General features: G+C 42.0%; 1 protein-coding gene across 1 annotated transcript in view; it reads right to left on the reverse strand.

Annotated features, from left to right (window-relative positions):
• The window catches only part of FAM193A (family with sequence similarity 193 member A), a 114,075-nt gene that overhangs the window by 16,053 nt on the left and 71,652 nt on the right, over positions 1-26,370 (reverse strand). Inside the window, exons 14-20 of the mRNA XM_075570786.1 lie at positions 25,878-26,129; positions 23,697-23,895; positions 21,836-22,105; positions 20,571-20,853; positions 17,926-18,112; positions 17,222-17,452; positions 16,449-16,598 (exon numbers count right to left, since the gene is read on the reverse strand). Of these exons, the coding sequence (XP_075426901.1) occupies positions 16,449-16,598; positions 17,222-17,452; positions 17,926-18,112; positions 20,571-20,853; positions 21,836-22,105; positions 23,697-23,895; positions 25,878-26,129 (1,572 nt within the window). The remainder of the gene's footprint in view (positions 1-16,448; positions 16,599-17,221; positions 17,453-17,925; positions 18,113-20,570; positions 20,854-21,835; positions 22,106-23,696; positions 23,896-25,877; positions 26,130-26,370) is intronic.

The raw sequence follows: 26,370 nt of genomic DNA on the forward strand, positions 1-26,370 counted from the left end.
CGGATCTAGTCCGTATCCAGTTATAGCCCCCTAATTCAAATGTGCCACTATAGCAAGCTTCATCAAGCCTAACAATACACAAAAGTAAATAGTTATCAAGACTGTCGTGAATAGTGTGCACAAGAGCTCACAAAGTGTATTACTTAGCTCTGGGGCACGGATCTAGTCCGTATCCAGTTATGGCCCCCTAATTCAAATGTGCCACTATAGCAGGCTTGATCACAGACATCAGAGAAATAGTGAGCAAACACACACAGATGGCCGAGGGGAGGAAGGGATAAATTCAATGCAGCAATTGTAAACAGCAGTTACACAGGAATACTCAGGGTAGAATAATGGTGTGTATACCGTACCCCTATCAAATATATCGAGCCCTCGTCAAGGCTCACGAAACAAAGTAACGCTGAAATTATCCAGGTGTTTAAGTTTATAAGCATCCTGGATACATAGCTTGATCCATCTAGAGTTGGAAGAAATAGAGGCGGGACAGTCTCTTCTGAACAGGTCTGAACTTGAACAAGGTTGTGATTTAATAACAATGAGAAGGTTCTAATTACATCTACACAATGCAAGTGTTCCTCTCTTATCCTTAGGGTTTGGAAAAAACAAAGGGACAATAAATGTCTCTGTTCATGTGAAATGCGGAGACTGCTTTAGGGGGTAAAGGAGGGTACAGGCTGAATCACCATTTCAACCTGATGAACCCGAAAATTAAGTACTTCTCCGCCTACGCCTGTAATTCTCTAATTCTTCTGGTTGAAGTAATTGCTGTAAGGAACACTGTTTTAAAAGAAAGCCATTATCGGAATGTTGAAATAAAGGTTCAAAAGGAGCGGAAGATAATGCTTCCAAAACAATGTTTAAGTCCCAAGGTACTGTTAACATTGGCTCCAATTACAGGACACAAAACACCTCTTTAGCATACACCTATTGGACTCTTTAATCAGCAGTTACTGAGACACAGTAATAATACTTTACTCCCATCTGGTTTCATTCCTGATTCTACAAGTAACATTGTTTGTTACACATTTGCTATTGTTACACTATTAGTGCCCTTTATGGGGTAACATTGTTATTTTACATTCGTCATAAATTCAATTTGATCTTCAATCCACATATTTTTGCTAAACCCTCTTCTAATATGATTTTTTATAAGGACTTCATTTCTAACTGCGCTGGATGCAATTTGTATCATCGATATTTGGGTTTTTGTGTTAAAACCAGCATTGTGGCTGCACTATTATGGAATATTTAACCCCCATGTTTTTTGCGCACTTGATATTTCTGGGGAAAAAATAAATAAATAAATATATATATATATATATATATATATATATATATATATATATATATATAAAAGAATAACCCTAACCCTAACTAATATAATACATAATATATAAATTATATATATATATATATATATATATATATAATATGTTAATACAATATTCTTTTGACCACTTACCTGGAGTGCTGCCTCTGATATTCGTCTTCAAACGGTATCGTATTGCGCATATATACACACAATTTTTTTAATATAAATTAATATAAAAAAAATAAATACATAAATACAAAATAAATATATATATATATATATATATATATATATATATATATATATAAAACATAATACTGAGTTAAGTTATGGTGAGTAAAAAAGGTGACAAAACCCTCCACAGAAAAGCAAATATGCAAATATAGCTGTATGCTCATCTGCATGTCTTAGGCAGGTCTGCAACCCCACCTTTCCCAATTATCACCCAGCATACAGCACTTCCACTGCAGCAAGGTATTCTGGGAAATGACATGCAAATGAGCACACAGTGTCACTTTTTGCCTCAATAACCATTTTTAACATGGTTCCCTATAGGCTTAAGCTTGCTGCATGGTCACAGCTTTGAGCACAGCCAGGGTTAAGGTGCATACGCAGAAAACCACCCACAGACAGCTGTTTCGACCTTGATGGGTCTCATCAGTGTGGGGTTGATTTTACTGGGAATGTACATACATATATATATATATATATATATATATATATATATATATATATATATATATATATATATATATATATATATAAAAATATATATATCTCATAAAAAAACTTGCAAATTATTTTGACAACTACTGGGCTAAAACATCACACGTGTGTGTGTGTGTGTGTGTGTGTGATGTTTTAGCCCAGTAGTTGTCAAAATAAGTGGCAAGTTTTTTTTTTATGTGCTATAGTCCTACAGTCATATGGTTAATATGAAGGTTCCTGTATACCATGCAGTTTGTAATGTGTTATATTTATGAGGAATTATTCAGCATGTCAGTATAGGTAGACAATTAGTATCATTGTCACAAAGTATATTGTCCGTGTTACTTGCTAGTGATCAATGGTACTTATTTCTGTATAATCCATTCAGTATGCTGGTATTCAGCAAGATAGTAGTCCTCACAGTAGCTGTTCTAAAGCCCTGGTCAAATCATGGGAAGAGGACCCTGCGCTACTATTCTAGTAAAATCCGGCTGATAATTAGTACACAAACATTCAAACACTCGACACAATGTTGCTTGTTCGATCGGAAGAGCTGGTACAGTGTTCGAGTGCCCTTGGAGAATCACATGCTATTGACGTAATGACGTCAGGGTGGCGACTGACGCACGTTTCGCGTCATATGATGCTTTCTCCTTTGTTGCCATTTAGTCTATTGCAGGGATCCCGCAATTGGAGGTCACTTGATTGAACACCCCTGGCTTTAAGAACCACTTTCCTTGTAGATTTTGTAACAACTTAAGAAGTCTGCAGGGGTATTTGATTTCCCTGATATACGCAGCTCCTGTACAGTATGTTAAAAATACACCTTTCTGCCCAGGAAAGGATCTTTGAAGGCTCCTTTAGTGCTTGTGAACTTTTCATGCCTGTGTTTGTTCAGGTAAGCCTTGGCCGTGACATTGCCTGAAATAACAGAGCTGTCCCTTAAAGGAGAGGGAGAAGTTGGTTATTGCTCTGATCTCCAAGATGTTTAAATCGGGAGTGAGCTTTCTTCTGTAGATCATTTTACTTGAGGAAAAAGTTTTTCTGCAGGCTGCCCCAATCTCTTAAACGGGCATCGGTAAAGCGTGAATACTCACTTTCGATTTCCAGGGCTCTGCCTTTCGTGAGATTTGGAAGGCTTTCCCACCATCTCAAATTTAATCACAAAATCTTAAATATTTCTGATGGGATACTTTTATAGGGATATGTAGATATGCTTCCCTTAGATCTACTGATGCTAGGACATCCCCGGGTTGAAGAGTATGGACCGTAGAGATTCCATCTTCTTGTTTCTTCCAGCTGAGAAACCTCTACACCCGCATGTAGAAAAAACATGACTGGGGATCTCTGGTGAGTGTCAAACTATTTGGCAAAGCCTGACGGTAGGGGTAGCTTTGGCTGCTTTTAAATAAAGGTTAAGCCCGCCATTAACCCCATCTGTCAACGATATGATGTAGTTATTTATGTATGTACAGTTTATTGTACCAGTCCTATGTATGTTCCTCTTAACAGTATATAAAACAGCTGATGTACAGCTCTATTCAAGAGTGGGGACCTGTAGGGGTTAACTCGCTCTTGCACAATGAGTTGTAATCACATCAGTTTGGTGTTGTAGGTCAATTGACGCGCGTGGTCATGTGACGTTGCTATGGCAACAAGCATGACCTCGCGTTGCCATGGAGTCGCTTCCTGACGCCGGCTGAATCACAGTAAGTTGAGGTTCCAGAGGCCTCACGCGATCCATCGGCATTTCATTTTAATGCCTTGGGGAAGAGCCCGGGGCTCTGCAACCACCCGCGTCCCCCAAGAAAAATCTTGCCCCCCCAGTTTGCCCAACCCTGGTCTAGAGCATCCAGTGTTGCTGCAGTGTGTGAGCAGAGAGCAAGGCAGTGCTGTCCATACCATAGAGGACAACGGCACAAGTTGGGAACTCCTATCGGGGTAAGCTTCCTGACAGGACACGGCACCTAGGTTGTTACTCCCGTTGCGCGCGCGTGTAGGAAGGAGGGGCAAAAATGCCATTGTGTGTACCATCTTGATGGATGATCAGATAGATCTGTATACACACAGAACATCCCATGCCCCTGCTCTAACTGATTTGCTCACTGAGATTCCCTAGAGAAGGCACATTAATCATGGGTGAGAAGTCAGGAAGGTTAACACTGTATGTGCAGCATAGCCAGCTCCATATAATCACTGAGGCTGCAGTAAATGTAGCTGCAGAAGGACGCGAACAGGCTTAATAATGCCTAGTAACTGCTGGCTGCGATCCGGTACTAATCTGCTATAAATCACTCGCCCTCTGAAAATCCCAGATAGCTCTCCCAGTCATTTATTAATCACTGTAATATGCCCAGCGTAAACTAACGCTAAATAGTACATAACCTCGCAAATAATGACGTGCCCGATAGCTGATTCACTCATGGTACGGAGCTCCGTCAGGGGCATTTCACGTTCGTCTCCCAGACCGAGAATAAGTAGCTTTCCATTGTCATAGTGATTAGTGATGTGATGTGATGTGATGTGATGTCTGGCCCTCAATGGTAAAACTGACAGTGGTGACACCTGCTGGATAATTGTATAACTACAATTCAGGGTGACACAAAATAAGATGTCCTGAAATACGAAATACAATAAAATCATTCAAAGCAAAGTAATTAAACATAAGAATGAATGATTACTAGTTCTGAAGCACGATTGGTATTTACCATACTCATTCCGTCATACCATGGATATACAGATCGGAGGTAACATCGATTTGATATAGTAGAGTGTTCTATTAAAGACGTACCTTACATGGTGTTCACAGCACTAGCCACATTAACCCTAACCCTATTGAGGGATCATTCCCACTGTACATTAACCCCCATGCCCAGTGTTTTTTTTTTGCTCTTTATTTCTTTTGGTGATATATGTTTTACTTTATATAATGAAATGCTACGTTTTATTTAAGAGGTGTGCACGAGCGAATTTCTTTGAGTATCTTCAGCTCTTCACCCTTTTCACATTGATACCATATTCACAATTTTGCACACACTACACAAATCACTCAAGTACTTTCTGAGTATTCATACCAACGTTACAGGGCATTCTTTCAGCAGCATAGTTCATCAACTCCACTCTTGTTTTTGGTTGCGTACTACTCTGCAAATATATAAGCAAAATGCAGAGAACACGCTGAAGTGTGCAAATAACCATTTAAAAGAGGAAAATGTGCCTTGCTTTACCCAGCCAAACGCAAATTGCTCCAAGGAGTATAAGTCCTCTCGATGGACTCACCAACCCAAGCAAAAAGTACCTACAGCCACTTATAGCAGGCCAACAACTCCAATGACATTGGCTAGTGAATTTAAAAGTTAAACTGGGAACAAAATCCGTTTCCAGAATGACAAACCTCTAGCGAGGCGCATTATTCAAGGTTTACATCTTATAGTTCTGTATTTGTTTATAAATTATTTTCGTGGTTTGTATTAAACCCATTGAATTGGCCCCAGTATCAATAGACACACACAAGGTTTTAGAACAAAAACAGTCTGCTAGTTTATCTGGCAAAAACATTTAGTCATATTGACAGCTTCTTACTTAAAATGCACATTCACACTCAAGGGTGCCCTCGCTGGGAGGGACTCCTTGACAATAATTCTATCAATACACAATACCTATGACCAATATGGGAACAGGACTTCCTAGCACTGGGAACAGATCTCTTGATCACAATAATACCAAAAACAAGTCTGGGAATGTGGGAGGCATTAACACTCCAATTAAACGTAAAAAGATAATTGCTCACCTCAAAAGAATAGGAAGCCATAATATCGGAAAATCACAACTGAAAATGAACACAAAAAAATTACGCACGGACTGGGTGGGTAAATGCACAGCAGACCCTTACACAGTATAAAAAGGGGTAGCAAGCATCCATAAAAACGTGAATTACAACATCTTAGATTAATTGGTAGACCCAGAGGGCAGGTTTCTTATGATCAAATGCATTGTTGAAGGAAAAATTGGGAAAATTTGGAGCATATAGATTCACCAATCATGATTTTCTTTGTCTCCACATACTAGCAGATCATCCATTGGGCAGATTCCCAGATCATAATAGGAGGCGATTTTAACTGCAAAGACAATCCATATCTTGACAGAAGTAGCTCCAAAACATACTCAATAGAGTTAATGCCCAATGCATCGCCATTGATAAAGGAAAATCTTGATCTTTTAGACCCTTAGCGAACTCTAAGGCCTCTAGATCAGGGTTTCCCAAACTTTTTTTTCCGTGACCCAGTTATTTTTGAACTTCTCCTTCGTGACCCACTAAAAATGTTATCACCTATACTGGCCTATAGGGCCTGCACAGACACACACACAGCCACTGATACACACACACACAGCCACTGATACACACACAGCCACTGATACACACACACACACAGCCACTGATACACACACACACACACACACACACACACATCCACTGACAGACACGCAGCCACTGACACAGCCACTGATACACACACAGCCACTGATACACACACACGCAGCCACTGACACACACACAGCCACTGACAAACACGCAGCCACTGACACACACACAGCCACTGACACACACGCAGCCACTGACACACACGCAGCCACCTAGAGACACTGCTACACACACACACACACACACAGAGACACTGCTACACACACACATACACTGATACACACACACACACACTGATACACACACAGACACTGATACACACACACTGATACACACACACACACACACACTGATACTGATACACACACACGCACACTGATACACACACACTGATACACACACTGATACACACAGCAACTGATACACGCACACACTCTGATACACACACACACAAACACTGATACAGATACACACACACACACACACACACACAGCCACTGATACACACACACACACACACACACTGATACACACAGACACTGATACACACACTGATACACACACACACACACTGATACACACATAGACACTGATACACACACACACTGATACACACACACACTGATACACACACACACACTGATACAGATACACACAAACACACAGCCACTGATACACACACACTCTGATACACACACACACACAGACACTGATACAAACACACACACACTCGCTCTCCCCTATACGCACACAGACACAAACAGTGAATAACAGGCAATGACGGATGTGATTGACTGGAGGGGGGGCCGGGGACTGGGTGGGTGGAAGGGGGGGACTGGAACTGGGTGGGTGGGACCTTTGGAGGGAACTGGGACTGGGTGGGTAGGAGGGAGGGGGGAACTGGGACTGGGTGGGTGGGAGGGGGGAACTGGGACTTAGGGGGGAACTGGGACTTAGGGGGGAACTGGGACTGGGTGGGTGGGTGGGTGGTCGGGGGGAACTGGGACTTAGGGGGGAACTGGGACTGGGTGGGTGGGTGGTCGGGGGGAACTGGGACTGGGTGGGTGGGTGGTCGGGGGGAACTGGGACTGGGTGGGTGGGTGGTCGGGAGGGGGGAACTGGGACTGGGTGGGTGGTCGGGAGGGGGGAACTGGGACTGGGTGGGAGGGTGAAACTGGGACTGGGTGGGTGGGAGGGGGGAACTGGGACTGGGTGGGTGGGAGGGAGGGGGAACTGGGTGGCTGGTAGGGAGGGGGGAACTGGGACTGGGTGGGTGGGAGGGAGGGGGGGGGGAACTGGGACTGGGTGGGTGGGAGGGGGAACTGGGACTGGGTGGGTGGGAGGGGGAACTTGGACTGGGTGGGTGGGAGGGAGGAACTGGGACACTTGGGTTGGTGGCAGTGACTGGGTGGGTGTGTGGGAGATGGTGGGTGAGTGACAGGGTGGGTGAGTGACACTTGAGTACTGGGTGGGTGGGTGAGTGACTGGGTTTTGGGTGACAGTTACTGGGTGACAGTGACTGGGTGGGTATGAGACAGTGACTGGGTGACAGTGACTGGGTGGGTGACAGTGGGGTGGGGTGACTTACCTTGCCGCCGGACGCTTTCCCCTGCTGCCCGGGATGGGAGGTGAGCTTGGGGGCACAGGAGGTGGGCTCGGGAGGGGGTGCCACGGGAGGTGAGCTCGGGAAGCTGGCCACGGGGGGAAGCGGGCCGCAGTAGGAGCTTGTACTTCCCCCTCCGTCCCACATAACGTGCGGGCCGCAGAGGAGCTGGTACTTCCTCCTCCATCCCACGTAACGTGCAGGCCGCAGAGGAGCTGGTACTTCCTCCTACGTCCCACGTTGGGAGTGGGGGGGAGGAAGGGAGTGGGCCCTGCTTGCCCTGCGCATGCGTGCGGAACCACGGGGGGAATCTCCGCCATTTTTTTTAACTTGAGCGGGGGGGGGGGGGGGGGGGAGGAGGACGGGAGACACCGGGTGGCCAGCCACGCTGCGACCCGGAAATTTTGGTGCCGTGGCCCAGTGCCGGGTCGCGACCCACCATTTGGGAAACGCTGCTCTAGATGATTCTTTATTCTAGGGTTCACGCAATCTCTACACCAATATATTATATCCTCACAACTCCATCCCTATTACCAATAATCAATGAAAGCAAAATAGAAAATCTATACATTTCAGGTCACGCCCCAATTTGAATTCAACGAACCATTAAACTCCATTCAATGAAATCTCAAAACTGGAGAATGCCATCATGTCATTATAACTTAAGTGAATTCAAAACAGTTTAAAAAAAATACGTGGTCAAACGACAAAAAAGATAATAATGAACACACAGATAATCCGCCGTTGCTGTAGAATGCTTCCAAAGCAGTTTTGAGAGGGAGATACATATGCACACACACACAGAGTATGTAGTGGGTAAAAGGAAAACAATTATAAAATTAGATCCTTAAATAAAAAAAACTCACAGAAGCCTATAAAAGCCATACATCAATTAACAACCAGGAAACAAAGGATAAATACTTAGAAATTAAATTCTTATGAAACCCTACTAAAAGAACCCAATTATAAACAGTCTAGCAGAACAATAGATTCTTTAGAGAAGCAAATAAAGTTTTTAGTTTACTAGCCAACTTTTACCACAGCAAGAAAACGAATATAATTGCCATCATATAAAGAAAATACGGGCTCCAGACAGGGGCCCAAAGAAAATAAACGCGATAGTAAAAAAAAAAAAAAAAAAATGTTATGAAAAAACTATATACAGCGGATAAAGACGACATGATCAAAGGTAATAGCGAGAAAATCTCCACAAATTATCAGAAGAGGAGAAAGCGTCCCTAAACAAATCAATTTCTAATGAGGGAATCTTTAATGTAATTAAAAATGTCAACAACGGTAAAGCACCAGGGCTAGATGGATTAATCACAGAATACTGTACATCATTTTGCACAACGATATCCCAACTCTTACATATGTTTTTGCCCATATTCTTGAAACAAAATATTGCCCAAAAGATTTTAATATAGCTAGAATTATTATATTCCCAAAACCAGAATGAGTAAACTCCTACAAACCCATTTTATTTTTAAATACGGATTTCAAAATCTTAAAAGAATAGCAGGCCGAATTAAAAATATTATGCCCAATGTCATTTTAATAGAACAGACAGCGTTTACACAAACCAGACATTGCATTACAAACATAAGAAAACCTTTAACGGCAGAAATTAGCTCAGGTGACAGCCAAAACATTCACAACTTAATTGTAAATTTGGATGCAGGAAAGCATTTGACGAGAGCATGGCTTCACCTATTACACATTTTTAATTTACAAAACTTTGGTGAAATTTTTACAACACATTTACACCACACTGGAAGCAATTATTACCAAAACAAATCTCAACTAACTACTAAGTTAGGGAAAGGTACCGGACACAGCTTCCCCCTCCCGCCGATGCAATCGAACTTCGTTTTACATCCCCTTTATCACACTCATTAACAAAGTTGGACAAAAAAAACATTTACTAATCTCAAAACTGTATATATAACTGGATTAAAAACTTCTTCCACAGCTGGATATAGAGGAAGTTCTGATGGGTCTGGTTAAAAGATTAAAACGCAACATCACTATCACAATTTCATGAAATGGTGTACAAATCTACACATTTTACATATATTTCACCATGGAGAAGATATGTAATAGGCATAAGCAATAACAGCAACAACATGAAATGTAACTCTCCTAAAGTAGATCTTTTCCACAATTTTTGGGAGTTTCCCAGAACTTTTGGACAGAGATCCCAAAGGTAATACGCCAAATATGTAACGCTGAATTCACATCAGACCCTGAGGGGATCTTACTGGGAGCCTGTGATGTGGGATTGATATCAAAACACCCAAATCCACAAACCGTGCACATCTTGGCAGCTTTGAAAACAATCCTATACTATTGGACTTGTGAAACAGGCCCACCAATAAAACACTGGCATGAAAAGATGCAGTTTACGTTGAGAATGGGATGGTTGACCGCAATACAAGAGAGATAAAGGGAGGAAAATTCAGGAAAACCTGGGAACCAAATAAACTACAAATAGCTAATTTCCATTAGGTTACTTGAAGATACAATGAAGATGAGGATTAGCAAGGGAGTGCGGAAGGGAGCCACAAACTTTTCCCTGCTACACTTTAATTATTCAAGACATTTGATTGGGAAGAAAAAGGAAGGTAAATCCAGAGTGAATATTTGAGTCACCTATGATTTGCAGCTTACTTATTTTTGTCTCAAGTTCAGAAGACCTCCAGAAAGTAAGAATGTGAGCCTCTGTATGCAATTCAGCAAAACCAGGGAGTCCCTGTTCTCTTTTCTCCCCCCCCCCCCCTTCCACACTCCACCTATTCATGATTTAGGGGATAAGTATTGCAAGTTCCACTGTTCTCCCCCATGTGAGTTCCTCCAAAAGTACCCGAGATAACTATTCCTGGTATGGTGCTTTTTTTGTTGTTTTTCCACACCATTTTAGACCACCAGGTGGGATGAGGATATATATTCGTTCACTGTTTGGTGCTCTTGAAAAAAACTATTGGGAGCCGAAACATTGATTAAATATTACCTTTTTGAATTTGGGAGTGGTGTGTGTGTATACACACACACACACACACACACATATACATACATATACGTGTGTGTGTGTGTGTGTGTGTATGTGTGTGTATAAATGACTCCACGAGGAATCGTCCAGCATAACTTCAGAATGGAGAGCAGCCTGGTTTACCCAGACTGCTCCTCCACCGTGGTTTGTCCAACTGAGGAGCGATGTGGTGATTTTCATGGATTCTTCGATAAGAATGCACGCATTCGTTTCGCTATTCGTCCTCCCATGGACCCAGTGATCTGCCTCAGCCCACAGGCAAAGCTTGTTTTGGCAGAGATCAGCATCATATAAATCCCAGATTTCCCCTCATTCATGGCTGGCATGAACTGGACCACTTGTGACCTGGATCCCTGTCCATAATGGCTCCACCATTGATGCAGTGGCTACGTGGGTGATGGAGATCATCAATAGACCCCTTGTTGTGGGGGAGGTGTCGGTGGCCTTGAAAAAGGCGGTGGTCAGTCCTCTGTTGAAGAATGTGGGTCTAGATGTTGATGTTCAACAACCATTGTCCAATCTTCAACCTTCCCATTGTAGGGAAGGTATTGAGAAGAAACCACGCAGCTTGGCTTTAGAGCCGGTCATGGAACCGAGTCGGACCTGGTCTGTGTGACGGATAACTTATTGATGGCCATGGACAAGTGATGTATTTCTGCCCTCATCATGTTGGACCTCTCAGCGGCCTTCGACACAATTAATCATGGGGTGCTGCTGCACCGCCCAAGTGACCTAGCTGGTATGAGTGGGACCTCATTACAATGGGCTGCCTTGTTCCTGCAGGGCCAGACCCAGCAGGTGACTATGGGATCCCATTTGTCACTGGTGGGACCTGTCCACTTTGGGGTCCCTCAAGGGTCGGTGCTGTTACCACTCCTGTTCAACGTGTATGCAAGACAGTTGGGCAATATCATCCGAAAGCATGGACTGAAGTGCCACGAGAATGTTTCTGACATCCAGATCTATGTTTCTTTCCAGGGCAGCCCAGGGATAGCTGTTGCCACACTGATAGTGTCTGGACGAGGTAGCACCATGGCATGGCTGAAGCTCAATCCTGACAAGACTGAACTAATGGTGATGGGTTCGGAAAGACGCCCGAGTATTGGACAGGGTTCGCGAGCTGCCCCTAATCAATGGTGTATACCCGCTGCCCAAGTTGCAGGTTCGTATTACCAGCATCCTCTTTGATCAGTCTCAACATGTGAGCCCAAGTGGCCTCAGTTTAGTCTGCTCCCCCCCACCCCCCCCCCCCCCCCCCGAGGCTGTTTCGGAGTTTGCATTCACTCCTGTCATCTATGAACCTTGAGTTACTGATTCATGCCTTTTTATCTACGCGGTCTGCTGTGGGAATGCCTTACTGTATATGCAAGACTACCAGTGTGCCTGATGCAGAGGCTCCAGCTTGTGCAGAATGCTGCAGCTCGGATGCGGAGGCTCGTTTCTCATTTTGAGCACATCAATCACGTTTCACGCGATCTACACTTTCTTCCAGTGATATTCCAGGTTTGGTTCAAGATGGCCGTTATGGCCTTTAAAACCTTGAAGGGTCAATGGCCTGCCTGTCTGCAGTCTCTTTTGAAGCCGCAAAAGGGATACTGGCTATGATACCAGGTCCTCGGGGGTGGGGTTCCACCTCTCCATGCCAAGGGTACTACGCTAGGTGGGCGGGCCTTCTCGTGTGCAGCTTCAGACATCTGGAGCTCACTACTGCCAGAGCTCAGATGTGTACCTACTTTACCACTGTTTTGGGCTCTGTGCAAGACTTCTTTCTTCTGGCTTTCCTATCTAACAACAATTTCTTATCATTTTAATCTGTTTAACTGTAAAGTATTGCGATGCCCCCTTAAAGCTGCAGTCCACGCAATAGCCTGTGTTTTTTTTAAAATAAATCAATTCTGTACTATGAGAAAATATTTGTAGCATTTTTTTTTATATAACTTAAGTTTTTATTGAATTTTACATACATAGTACATAACATTCCATAGTCAGAGTTCGTACTCTGAGATCAACCATAATAACTCAAACAATATGAACAAAGTAACACCGGGAGGGAAGGGAGAGGCGGGGGGTAGGGAGTTAAAAACAACGCTAAATTACATTTTTAATGTATTACAAAATGTAACAAGCATTTTGTTTCTATAGCAACAATTTACAAAGTCACATCCCCTTCTGAAATCGGCTCTGGCAAACCCCTTTTTGAGCCCTGCCCTCTCTCAGTGCCCCAATTGTATCTAGTCACTGCCTGGTCACATGATGTTCCCCACAGAACTTTGCATCTTTGGTCCTCTTCTGCTGCACTGACAGTCATTTAGTGAACCCCCGAACCGAATCTTCTCCGATCAATCACAGGAGAACAGATCCATCAGCAACTTAGCTAATTGCTTATCATGAGTGGATTGTATTGATGCACATATTAAGGGGGGGGGGGGGAGGTAAACGGCAGCTTGGACTGCTGCTTTAAAAGGCGTGTTTTTACTATAAAAAAAAAGTAATGTGAATATCATCATTTTTTTTTACCATGTAACCACCACAGTATATCTCTAAACAGACTGAAAACCTCACCTAAGCAGGTAAGTATTAAAAAAAAAAATCTTTACACTCATTTGTAGAAACTGCTGCCTTAAGTTTCATTACTACAATAAAGTGTTGAAAGTCTTTATTATTGTGGATGGAAGAAAAATCTGGATCTCATCATACGCCATAGAAAAACATTATTTCACAGTGACTAGTATAAACACGCAAGACGCAAGGTTTAACGGTTCTAATATTAACACTGAAAATAACTAAAATGTATTTTTTAGCTTTCAATAAGGGATAATAAAAATACAGAATATCTAAGTCAAAATGTATATTTTCAAATCACCATAAATGTTCATGCTGGTGTACTGCAAATATAGTGCATGCTGGTGTTGTGCAAATGTAGTGCATGTTGATGTTCTGCAAATGTAGTGCATGCTGGTGTTCTGCAAATGTAGTGCATGCTGGTGTTCTGCAAATGTAGTGCATGATGGTGTTCTGCAAATGTAGTGCATGCTGGTGTTCTGCAAATGTAGTGCATGCTGGTGTACTGCAAATATAGTGCATGCTGGTGTACTGCAAATATAGTGCATGCTGGTGTACTGCAAATGTAGTGCATGCTGGTGTACTGCAAATGTAGTGCATGCTGGTGTACTGCAAATATAGTGCATGCTGGTGTACTGCAAAAGTAGAAGACAACGTTTTACAGCGCACAGCCACAGAGAGTCAGAGTCAAAAATAATGAAAACTGATTTATTGAAAAAATATTCAAAAAAAAAAAAAAAACCACGGTCTGAGACTCTGCCAAGTACTGCAAAGTAACATGTATATGTATATATATATTAAGGTTATGGTGGGTTAAAAAGGTGACAAAAACCCTCCACAGTAAAGCATAAAGCAACTGTAAATATTACTGTATGTTCAGTAAATATTACTTGCTGCAGTGGAAGCGCTGTATGCTGGGCGACAATGGGAAAAGACAGGGTTACAGACCTGTCTAAGACATGCAAGTGAACATACAGTAATATTTACAGTTGCTATATGTATATGTATATGTATATATATATATATATATATATATATATATATATATATGTACACGAATGCCAAAAGATAAGGTACGGTAAATTAATATTTACAAACCTCAGGAACCTAATGCTTTATTTGCTACTTCAACTAATAAAAATATCACTTGAGCAGTCACGTCTCAGACACAAACCTGCATTTCCCCACTCTCTTAGCATACTATGGTTCCCCTGTAGCCAGGGATTCTGGGTAATGACATGCAAATGAGCCCATAATCCTTAAATGAACAAAAGAAACTAATAAACCTGCACTTTGTGTTTGACTAATTATGGTATTATTACTGCTTTAGAAATAAAGCTGATAGGCTTGTATTCAGCAGATAGGATGAAACGGAAAACATTACTTATCTGCAGGATATAATCAAGTAAAACTTACTTTAAGGGAGACAATCTCTCTAGGGAAGTCAACTGCATAACCAGGTTGTTTATATTTTCTTCTTTGCCCATTACTTCTTTGCCCATAGACTGTTTCTTTAAATGTCTTTTAAAGCATCACTGTGTGTATTTGGCCATTTGTTTCCAAACTCCTATCACCATGCACCATTCTATGTTATCTGTTTTTACTTCAGAGATCTCTTCGCTATTTATACCTATTGTAATGGGAAATCCTAACTCCTTTGATATACCCTCTACTACGTAGGACACGGACACACTTAACTCTTGGTCTCCGAATGATTCTCTGCGGTACTATTTTGGATGGCGATTAATCATATTCAACATCAAGGTACCTTCTATATTATCAAGTGCCTGAAATGGAATTTACCAAATATATCTATTTTATTTTATCCTGAAACAGGCTGGGCTGTGTTCCTCATGCCAACCTCTGTTGGTTCGTATTCTGGACTCCATACTTACCGGGAAGGCTCAGAGAGGGAATGCGCTCTGACAAAGCTATTTGAAGTCTGGTGATGTCAAAGTGGGAGACACTAAACCACCCATTGTTCATTTTGGGATTTTGGTGCCATTTTTATTTATAATAAAAATTTTTTTTTTTTTTTTTAAATCTGCTGGGGAAGAAAACTAGAATGGTGTAAACAGAAATCTTACTAAATTATGGTGACATTCCGCGTGTGTACATCAAAATTAGGCTCCTTCGTGCCTCCTCCCCAAAACACCACAACCGCCTACCCCTGCCCAAGGTGGCCCCTATGCTTTGACAATCATCTCCTCATGCTCTTACAAATTCAAGCCACGTCCTAATGAATGTTACTAGAGTTCACACTTTCCCAGTCTGTTTACATTCAAGACTAATGCTTCACCCCAATCTCGACTATTATACCCATAATACCTTACAATCTATTCAAAATACTCCTACTAGTCAAGTCTCACATCAGTCTCTCTCATCCATAAGCCTCTGCTAGCTGCACAACAAATTCTGTGCTGATCTTTACAGTACATTATTGGAACAGCCCGAGTACAGGCCAACATGGCACCAGCGATTTGTAGGGTAGGAGAAGCAGAATGTGACTGAGGCTCTCTGAGGACTCTCTGAGTCCTCTCTGAGGACTTTGCTAGTACAGTGATAACATGGCTCTGAACACACGACCCAGAAGAAGAAACCTGTGGGATGCTGGTTTCACCATTGTTAATGTGAATTTATGGCGAAAAGCTCGCACACTTTTTAATGCCATGCCTATGCAATTTGTGAAGCTTCAAAATATTCCTTTGAGTGTTTCACAGTATTGTGGTGTCTATTTGGTACCTTGCACCTAAGGATGCTCCCAGACACTGCTGGCCCAGATGCTAACCTGCTGCTTTCCCGGTCGTTCTGCGTCCGGCTCAGCTTCTGCTTTGTCTGTGCGGTCCTCAGCCGTGCTGGTGCAGGTTCCCTGCATGCTCCCCTCAGAGCCGAGCACGTGGCTAATTATTATATTGATTGCTGGACTCGCCCCATACTCCTATGGGGTAGCATATGAGTAATTATAATAATGAATAAAAAAAACACGTCCTTATAATATATAAAAAAGCACAATAGTAGCGGACTTATTCTAGGATTATTGCTGTGGAACAACCTGACACCCATTGAAGAATTTTATCTTGGATAAGTGCAAAAGTTCTCATCATTCTTTCATGGAGGTCAGATTCCAGCAGCATAGGCACAACAGGTCTGGCTGACATCACAAATGTGCATTACTTAAGCTCTATTTATTTAAATGTAGAAACTGTGTCTAATGTTTTGTAGTTTTTTTTTTTTTTTTTTTAAACACAAAGGTCTTCTATTGTGTGCCTGGTCTAAGACTAGACACACTTGCTTATTACTAAAGTGCATTAAGAACAGTTTAGCTCTGGGAGGGTCAACATGAAAAACCATACAGTGATAATCAGTTAGAGTGGCTTAAGTGTTACAGCCCCTACATTTGTGTGTAGCCCTGCTAATATGTAATTGTCTTGTTGGTTTTATAACCTAAACCCCCCAAGACAAACATTCTTTGTTTATAGCTAGACATCCCCAATTTGTTACCAGGGCTAAAATATATGAAATCATTGTCTAAAGATGAATATGGAATGTCATGCTTCATACCTTTCTTTGCTTGTGCCTTGCGCGCTTCGCGGCTCGAGAGCTGCTCACTGGTTTGGTCTCTGAACTGTTTATAAACTGCAATAGGTCTTCTACTTTTCGATGGTCAACGCCACCATCCCTTTCTAAGATCTGGTCGGATTTCTTCGGTTGCTCTTCTTTCCTCTTTGTCAAACGCAAGCGAAGCTTTTCCCTCATTTCTGCATAATTTCTACTGGTTGGTGCTACTGGTGGCTAAAAACAAAAACAGAACATCGTTCAGCATAGATTTTGTTTGTCAATAGTTCTCCATTGAGATGTAAAGATCTCCATTAAGAAATTGTATAGGAGTTTTCAAATGTTATGAATAGGCTACAGTATAAACTCTAGTTTTTTAAATTAAGTCCGTATCAGGGTACCGTACATATATTGACGAAATATATATATATAGGCGGAAACAAAGTATAGCTCTTGGCCAAGAATATTCCAGCAATGGTGCTCAAGGAAATTAGAATTTTAAGGAAGCTAAGAATAGACGTAGTTAAAAAACAGTAACATGTAACACATGCAAAAGTCTGCTATTGTAAAGTAGCAAAATAAGAAATGTGAACACTGTAGTAAATTGCTTCCACAACATGAACGGTAGAAGAAAAAAAACAAAAACGGTTTATAAAGTATATTTAAAAACTTGCCAACTTTCATATTGAAAATAAGTCAAATCTCCTTACTCCTCCGTGTCCAAAGAACTCGCAGTAGCAGCAGTCACAGTATTTTCCTTCTTTCTGATTTGTGGATGTCGATGTGCTAGAGCTGTGCTCTGAACAGCTGTCTTCATCCTGACTCTCCTCCCCATCATATTGCTGGTGGTCATATGCACCGTTGTTCTCACACCGATGACCCTCACAGTCCGGATCACTGGAATGAACACAATTTTATCTTAAGCAAACAGTATGTTCATATATTAGAGACCTAAACATATCCATACATTCAAGAAATGTAATCTTCACTCAATTATACATTTCCTATTCTGCCAACATCATGACAAGTTTCAATTAGAATTGTCCAAGTGTTGTCCCATCTTAAACACTTCCTGGGTGCTTAAACTTTATTATTAATTATAGGCTAAAGCCGGTAAATTCAGGGCATTATTGAAATCCCTGCTCTCTGATTGGATAATGCCTGGAATTTTCACCAATCAGTAATGGTCCAGAATTTTTGGCAGCTTGCCAAGTTTTTCAGCAAATCAGTTTGCAGGTTTCATTCACAAAGAGTGAAATTTGCACTTAGAGAGGGGAGGTGATTGGACAGAAGCAACCAGCAAGGCACTGACTCCTCCCCAACCCTGTCTGCAGAGAGCTCCGCACAGGAGAGTGAGGGGAAAGGTTTGTGTGTCTGTTGAGTGTGTTTTGTGGGTGTAAAGGGGGCAGCAGAGTCTTGTTGGTGTGTTTCTGCTGTGTGTGTTTTGTTCTCGTAGAGGGGGAGCTGCATTGTGTGTGGCTTCAGTGTGTGTTTTGTGGGTGGAGGAGGGGTGTTTTGTTGGTGTGTCTGCAGTGTGTGGGTTTACAGGGGGCTGCAGTGGGTGAAGAGGGGGGGGCTGCTGGTGTGTGTTTTGTGGATGTAGAAGTGGCAGAGTGTTTTGTTGATTTGTGTGTCTCTGCAGTGTATTTTGTAGGTGCAGAGGGGGGGCTGCAGTGGGTGTTTTGTTCTTGTAGAGGGGGAGCTGCAGTGTGTGTGGCTGCAGTGGGTGTTCTGTGGGTGTAGGAGGGGTGCAGAGTGTTTTGTGTGTGTGTGTCTGCAGTGTGTGGGTTTACATAGGGGCTGCAGTGGGTGTAGAGGGTGTAGAGGGGGGCTGCTGGTGTGTGTTTTATGGATGTAGAGGGGGCAGCGGTCTGTTTTGTTAGTCTGTATGTCTGCAGTGTGTTTTGTGGGTGTAGAGGGGGGTCTGCTGTGTGTTGTGTGTGTTTTGTGAGTGTAGAGGGTGGAGGAGGGCTGCAGTGTGTTTTGTGGGTGTAGAGGAGGGGGCTGCACAGTGTGTGTTTGTGTATATAGGGGGGGTTGCAGAGTGTGTTTGTGTGTATAGAGGGGACTACAGTGTGTGTGTGTGTGTGTGTGTGTGTGTGTGTGTGTGTATATATATTTACAATTTACTTTTAATAAACTTGCAGTAAAACCATAAGAATGTAGACAATCATGCTGATAAAAATCAATGACTACAAAAAAGTATATTTTTAATGAAAAATTAAAAAAAAATTAAAATAAGCCTACATTTAGCCTATAATAGTAATAATCCCCTCAGAACAGGGCATTACTGCCCAATAATGCCCTGGCTGGGTTAAAGTCCCTCGGCTTCGCCTCGGGCCTTCATCTCTTCCAGCCAGGGCACTATTGGCCAGTGCACTGTTCTGAGGGGATTATTACTTAAATATGCCAGAGAGCATTAAGGAGTAAATTCTATATACTTCGAAGTGGCTTTTTGGTAAATTTTCAGTCTACAATTCTCACAAGCAGTTGGGGATTTTAGGGCCGCATCAGAGTATATAGAATTAACGCCCTGGTGTTATGCAAGCAATGAAGCATCCCATAAATACAAACTCAATAGCAGACCTTGCAACATACTACTTTAAAATGCAAACGTGCCCACAATGTATACGTCTAATAAAGGCGCAAGGCACTGTAACCAACCTAAGTTTTTTTTTTTTCGCCAACAGGATTGGAACTTGGCAGGCTTCCGGAGCAGACCGTGCTATTCTCAGCTCTGGGATACTTACTGGTGAAGGTACCGGTAATCCATCCATGTTTTTAAACGGGATTCATATGGCCATCCAATAGAAAACCACAACCGAAGATGTTGCAGCTTCCTATTGGCATGAGATTTAGCAGTCATTTTGTTTCCCCTGAGGGAGATATAACCCTGGAAACTTCACTAGTAAGTATCTTGGGAAACATGGGGGAGTGGGGACCACAGAGCTGAAGTGTTGGTTCATACACCGTATGTATGTATGTATGTATGTATGAAAAAAGCGAGTCTACACATTTTTCATAAAGAAAAAGTGGAGTCTACACATATTAGAGTTTATCAAAGTCGGTAAACTGTTTGCCTGCTTGATTACAGCCAACACATACAAGTGAGGAGGTAGGGATGGGTTCGTAGCTTAGTCGCGGTCCTGTTATTTAGCAGTTATTTATGTCCTGTTATTTAAAAACACACACACTGTTTTAGAAAGAGCAGCAGCAAATGATGAAACTGGCATAATGATTCAAATGACTGCTGTATGTAAATGTTGAGCCAGTTACAAGGATTACAGTTATTAGCAATACATATCTCCTGTTTAGTGCTGGCCTTTTGTATGATTATGCACATGATCTCACTTACCTACAGACACTTGGTGGAGCGCTTAGTGAACTGTCTGTAGTAGACGTGGGAGGTGCAGCTGTAGATGGACAAAAACCTAAGTGTGGATCCACAAAACCAGGAGCGGTTGCGGCTGTTTTGGGAAAGGGCTGAGCAGCAAGATTTGGGAGATGGGGCGTGGAAACTGAAGAATGTGTACCAGGAGAAAGGGAAGGAAGCGTCGATAAACTTGTAGGACTGCTTCTCGGTGCAACTGGTGTCGAAGAATGTCTGTGGTCCTCTTTGATGTTGTGAAATACTTCACCTAAAATATAAAATAAGGAAGGTTGGGTATAAAGGTGACAGTGCCAGTGGTGTTTCTATAATGAGCTGTGTCTCTCGCTCTCTTCATCTACACATAGATGTAGCTATATAGAGAAAACACACCCTCCAATATACATACTAACATAAAAAACCATTGGCTACCAAGTAGCATTGCTACTTATTACAGATGTAGCAAGACTTGCTGTCATTGGCGCCACGGAAGCAAAAGTCCTCGCTTCTGCGGCATTAATACACTGGTGCCGCAACCACCGCACCAAAGTAATCTGTACTAGTTTTCTTTGAGAGGCATCTAAATTGTCACTTAACAGCAGCCCCGTCTTAATATTGCATGGTACAGCTAAACCCTGTTATAGTGCGATCTGCTCCAACGCAGATCGGCTTATAACGCGGTCCGAGTGTGGCTCCCAATTGAAAAAGATCTCCAAGGTTTTTTTAAATTTTTTTATTATAACATTCAATGCTTTATTGCTAACGGACACACATACCCCTCCCCCGACACAAATAATTTTACCATACCATGCAGGAATCGAACCCATGGCCCTTCATACACTAGTAACAATTCTCTTGCTGCTGTAAGGCAGTACTGTGCATTAGAAGCTAAGTTTGTTTATATTGTCAATGACATCACACCAATCCTATGGTGTAGCAGCTAGAGAATTGTTACTAGTGTATTAAGGGCCAAGGGTTAGATTCCTGCATGGTAAGGTATAATTTATAAATTAACGCGGCGGCCATTTTGCGATCCCAGTTATAACGCGGTCTCATTATGTGGACTCAGAGTACTGCGTTATAACGTGGTTCAGCTGTATTTGTATTGGTTTAGCAGGTCTCAACATGAAAAGCTATTAACGGAACAATGGAACAAAATTAGAGGTGTTCATGGGTTGAGTGTTCATATGTTATTATATGTATTATATGCTTAGTGGAGATGCATCTTGAATATCAGGTGGTACTGGCCTTACCTATGGACGAAGGCCTCTTCGATGACACCTTAAACTGGTTGCTGCTAGACTGGACTGTGGTAGCGGTGCAAGAAACGGAGGAAGTTGCAGAAGACGTTGCCATGACAACCTTATTGGCTTCTATAAAGGCATCCTGGAAATTGTAAAGACATTTCTTCTTGGCAGTGTTTTTTTTCTCTTTAATATCTGGTACCGTTATGTCGTTACTAGATGTAGTGGGAAGTGCGTCAGGCCTGATTTCAGGTAGTGCTGGCCCTAGTATATCGCCACCTTAAATTGTGGAAGGGGGGTGGGGGAAAATAGTGTTACATTTTGGTTTGCATGCACACAATTAATAGATACTGTGTAAGATGATCTAATTTCTGATGAATGGCTCTATAACAGGCCTCTGACTTCTCCAAAGGTGCCAGATCGCAACATATTAAAGAGTAGAAGGGCCACAAGCTTATTGCAGTGTAATTTCAGATACATTTAAAGACTTAATTACTATATTTCACAATTCTACAAGCATTATAACCTTTATATCATATATATTTACATTACCTTCACTTACCAGTGAGTTTCAGGCTGAAAAACCACACTTGACGCCTAAGTAACGAGTATGGAAGTAGCAGAAACATAGCCTATGGGCCACAGTCAGAACCTAGTTGAAGAACCCTGTTCTATAGTTAAAGGAGATGGCCTGTATAGTATCTGGGTGTTCCTGTTCCCCCTAAGTGGTGATGGCTGTAGTGTTATTCATTTTCAAACACAAGATTTCGCTTTAACCCCTGTACTTCTTCATCTAAAGCTATGACGCAGTGCACAGGAGTGAGATTGCCCGCGGATCATTTATCCTGGGTGACCTTCAGGATGTTCTGCACTAATTATCTGACCTCTGAAACACCAAGCACTATGCTTTGCCCTAATGGCAGTGGCAGTAACAGTACAGTATATCAAAAACTTATGGCATATGACTTTATTAGAGATCATTTATAAATGCCTCCATAAATTGAGGTGATGGTTATGGGTGCATTAATTTATTGTTAATATGCTAAAGTGGCGAACCAGTTTTCTTAACCCATTCTGTGGGAAACCTAAGCCAGGATAGCTTTGAAGAATAAATCAACGGATTACCCCACGTACATTTTTGTACTTATTCTCTAAAATTATGGCCAGGCAGGGGTGTACCGAGTAGATATACTAGCCCAGTGCTTTTTAACCTCATAAAAAGAATGTGTAACTAGGTTACATGTACAGATGTAGCAGGCTTCAATCACACTGTTGCCTTTGGTGTGTTATGCTGGAATATATTGTGTTCCAACACTGCCATTGAACCATATGGAAACTCTACAATATACGGAGCTATTCTGGGATATGTTGTGTTATCTGGAGAACAATACCATGCAGTACATTTGTAAATAACTGTAGTGTCAAAACAGTATCTTGACAAAAGGTCCGTGGTGGCACCGAAACGTTGATACTTTTAAACAGATTTTGTATATTGCTTTGGCATAAGACCCCTGGAGTGCTGCTATTCTTCTTTCCCTGAGGGACTTGGTCCCGGTGTGTACCCATGGCAGTATATCTACTTTTGAGTGCTCTTTTCTTTGGACAGTTGAAACAGTCAGTCACTTACTTCCTCCCATCATGAGAATAAAAAGTACTGTTCTCTATACAAAAATCTGTCAACATCACTCTAACACATGTAATAATATCCAGTCTGATTTTTTACACACTACACACACTATAATGTATAGAGGGACACCTATAGGCATCACAGCACACAAAATAAAGGACTGCATGTGCACGTCTTGACGCACTAAAATATCAGTTATTTTCACAATGTGCTCTATAACCTGCCACAAACTATGCACCTTACCAGAAAGCGGGTCTGGTAAAAAAGTCGCTGGATTCCAGTTCTTGTCGTTCATCATTTCTGACCCCCAAAGACTAATAAATTTGGACCTATTCCACTCTGGAGAATTTCCAAAGCAGCTCGGATACATGTGGTCTTGGAGAGATGCATTGAATACCTGATGCTTGTTCGTATGATTTGGAACCGTTGGTGGTGGCAAAGCCTAGAGGAAAACAACCAGTGTACAGGTTTTAACATGGAGGCATTCCCATAGAAATAAACATCTATCTACAGGCATACCCCGCATTAACGTACGCAATGGGACCGGAGCATGTATGTATAGTGAAAATGTACTTAAAGTGAAGCACTACTGTACCTTTTTCCCACTTATCGATGCATGTACTGTACTGCAATCGTCATATACGTGCATAACTGATGTAAATAACGCATGTGTAACAGGCTCTATAGTCTCCCCGCTTGCGCACAGCTTCGGTACAGGTAGGGAGCCGGTATTGCTGTTCAGGACGTGATGACAGGCGCATGCGTGAGCTGCCGTTTGCCTATTGGGCGATATGTACTTACTCGCGAGTGTACTTAAAGTGAGTGTACTTAAAGCGGGGTATGCCTGTATATATACACGTCTATAGATCTCCTCTGCCTAAAGCACTTGTAAGAACACAATACATTCAGTGCTCAATATTTGCATCTTTTATTAGCACAAATTGTATTAAATTGTAAAAATCAACAAAAAATTACAATAAAATATAAAATACATTACCAACAGTTCAGCAATAAAGGCAGAAACAGTAGTGGGCCATGAGGACCAATAAAGCAGCTTACTAGCATAACATCATGACCCTCAAGCCTCCTGTTCCACAGGGAACAGAAAGACCCATATTACCCAGAATCCTTGGCTGCTGTGGGAGCACTATATGCTATGTAACCATGCAGTAAGCAGGTTTGTGAACCTGTGAGACGTGTGAATGTGCTCAATAGTGTTCATCGTTTTGCAAAATTAGTGTGTGTCACTTTTGTTTACTCGCCATAAAGTATCCGTGTTCCAGGAATAATAATTTAATTTCTAGCACACACAGGTGTGCACTAACTTTACAACGGAGAGTGTGGGTTGTTTGTCATTCCCAAAACATGGACTGCCCTGTGGTGTCCCGAGGACAGGGTTGAGAAACAATGACAGCGTGGAATGGGCATCAGGAGGAATAGGAAAAGAGAGAGAGAGAGTGATCCAACAGAACTGGCAAGCAAACAAAAAAAGTGTCACAGTGAGACAACTAGAGTAAAATAAGCTGATGTAAAGCTGCCTGCATTGAAAGGGACAACTAAAAAGTACAGGATTTAAGGAAAAGGAGATTAAGAAACCCAAGCATGTTGAGAGAGCATTACTTAAAGAATAATGTGTTGCAGGAAAGCAATGTATAACTATGCCATTCTAAGCTAGTTTTGCAAAACAGATGAGACATACTGTACTGCTAATCTTTAAGGATAATTGTGTGTTTACATAACATGCCCACGGAAAGAGCAAGCTGTAAAAACTGGCCCATAGACTAAAATGACTTGTAAACTGTGAGGAGACAACATATACTGGTCACCTCCCCCTTTATTTCACAATGGCAGCGGACACATCGGGCACCAAAACTCAAGAAGAAAAAATACATAATCAAGTAACTCCTCATTTCTATGCATCAAAAACTTTAGGACTGTGGGAAGTTTGGGGTTAAACCAAGAGTTTTGGATTAAGACATATGCAAGCAATATGACCATTTTTTACACATGTAAACTTTAAGCTCATAAAAACATTTTGCTGGCAAAGCTCCCCCCTGCGTCTCATTTTTACAGGACAGGAACTACACATTTCCTTCCAGCTACGGGGAGCCCGCGTTCACGAGATACTTACCAGTGATCTAACCGGTATTACATCCTGGTTTCGCAGGGGGAGCCAAATCGGCCAACCAGTAAGAAGCTGCAACCAATGACGTTGTGGCTTCCGATTTGCCTGCAACTTAGTGGACATATTGTTTACCCCGGGCGATTTAAACCAGGAAACTTCACGGGTATGTATCCCAGGAACTAGGGAGTCCTGGAGCTTAACAGTGCAGTTCCAGGTGCCCGTTTAAAAATAATTAAATTAAAGGGGGGAGGAGGGGTGGTTTGCTGGCGCTGTAAATATGCATACATTGCAGGACTTACCTTATTGTGTGCAAACGGAGATGCTGCATACAATGTGGGGTGAATAAGAGGGCGCGGCAGGTGAGGGATCGTGTGCAAGGGTAAATGCCCATGGATATGAGGATAAAGATGAAGTGCTGGGTGAGCTGGCTTCTCCGGGCTTATGAACTGATGGCCAGCAGGGACACGTCCTGCTACAAGTGCAGATGGGGACAGAGCGGAAGATTCTTGCTTGCAAACATGACATTCACAAGAATTTGGAACAGAGTCCACCTATAACATGCCGAAAACAAAAAGAAAGCATTTTGTGCTTAAAAGTTTGACAGATTAATTCTTGAATATTACACTATTGTGTTGATTGAAACATTTATTAAAGAACAAAACAAAGCAATTCAGGTTTTTGTATATTTCACTACTGTGTTTTATTTTGCTTGAAGACATTTCAAATTCTTCTATGCCCAGGTCTCTATTTTTCATATGCAGAAGGGGGTGCACAGCAGCACCAGCAGCACCA

The sequence above is a fragment of the Ascaphus truei genome, chromosome 1, assembly GCF_040206685.1.
Source record: "Ascaphus truei isolate aAscTru1 chromosome 1, aAscTru1.hap1, whole genome shotgun sequence".
NCBI lineage: Eukaryota > Metazoa > Chordata > Amphibia > Anura > Ascaphidae > Ascaphus > Ascaphus truei.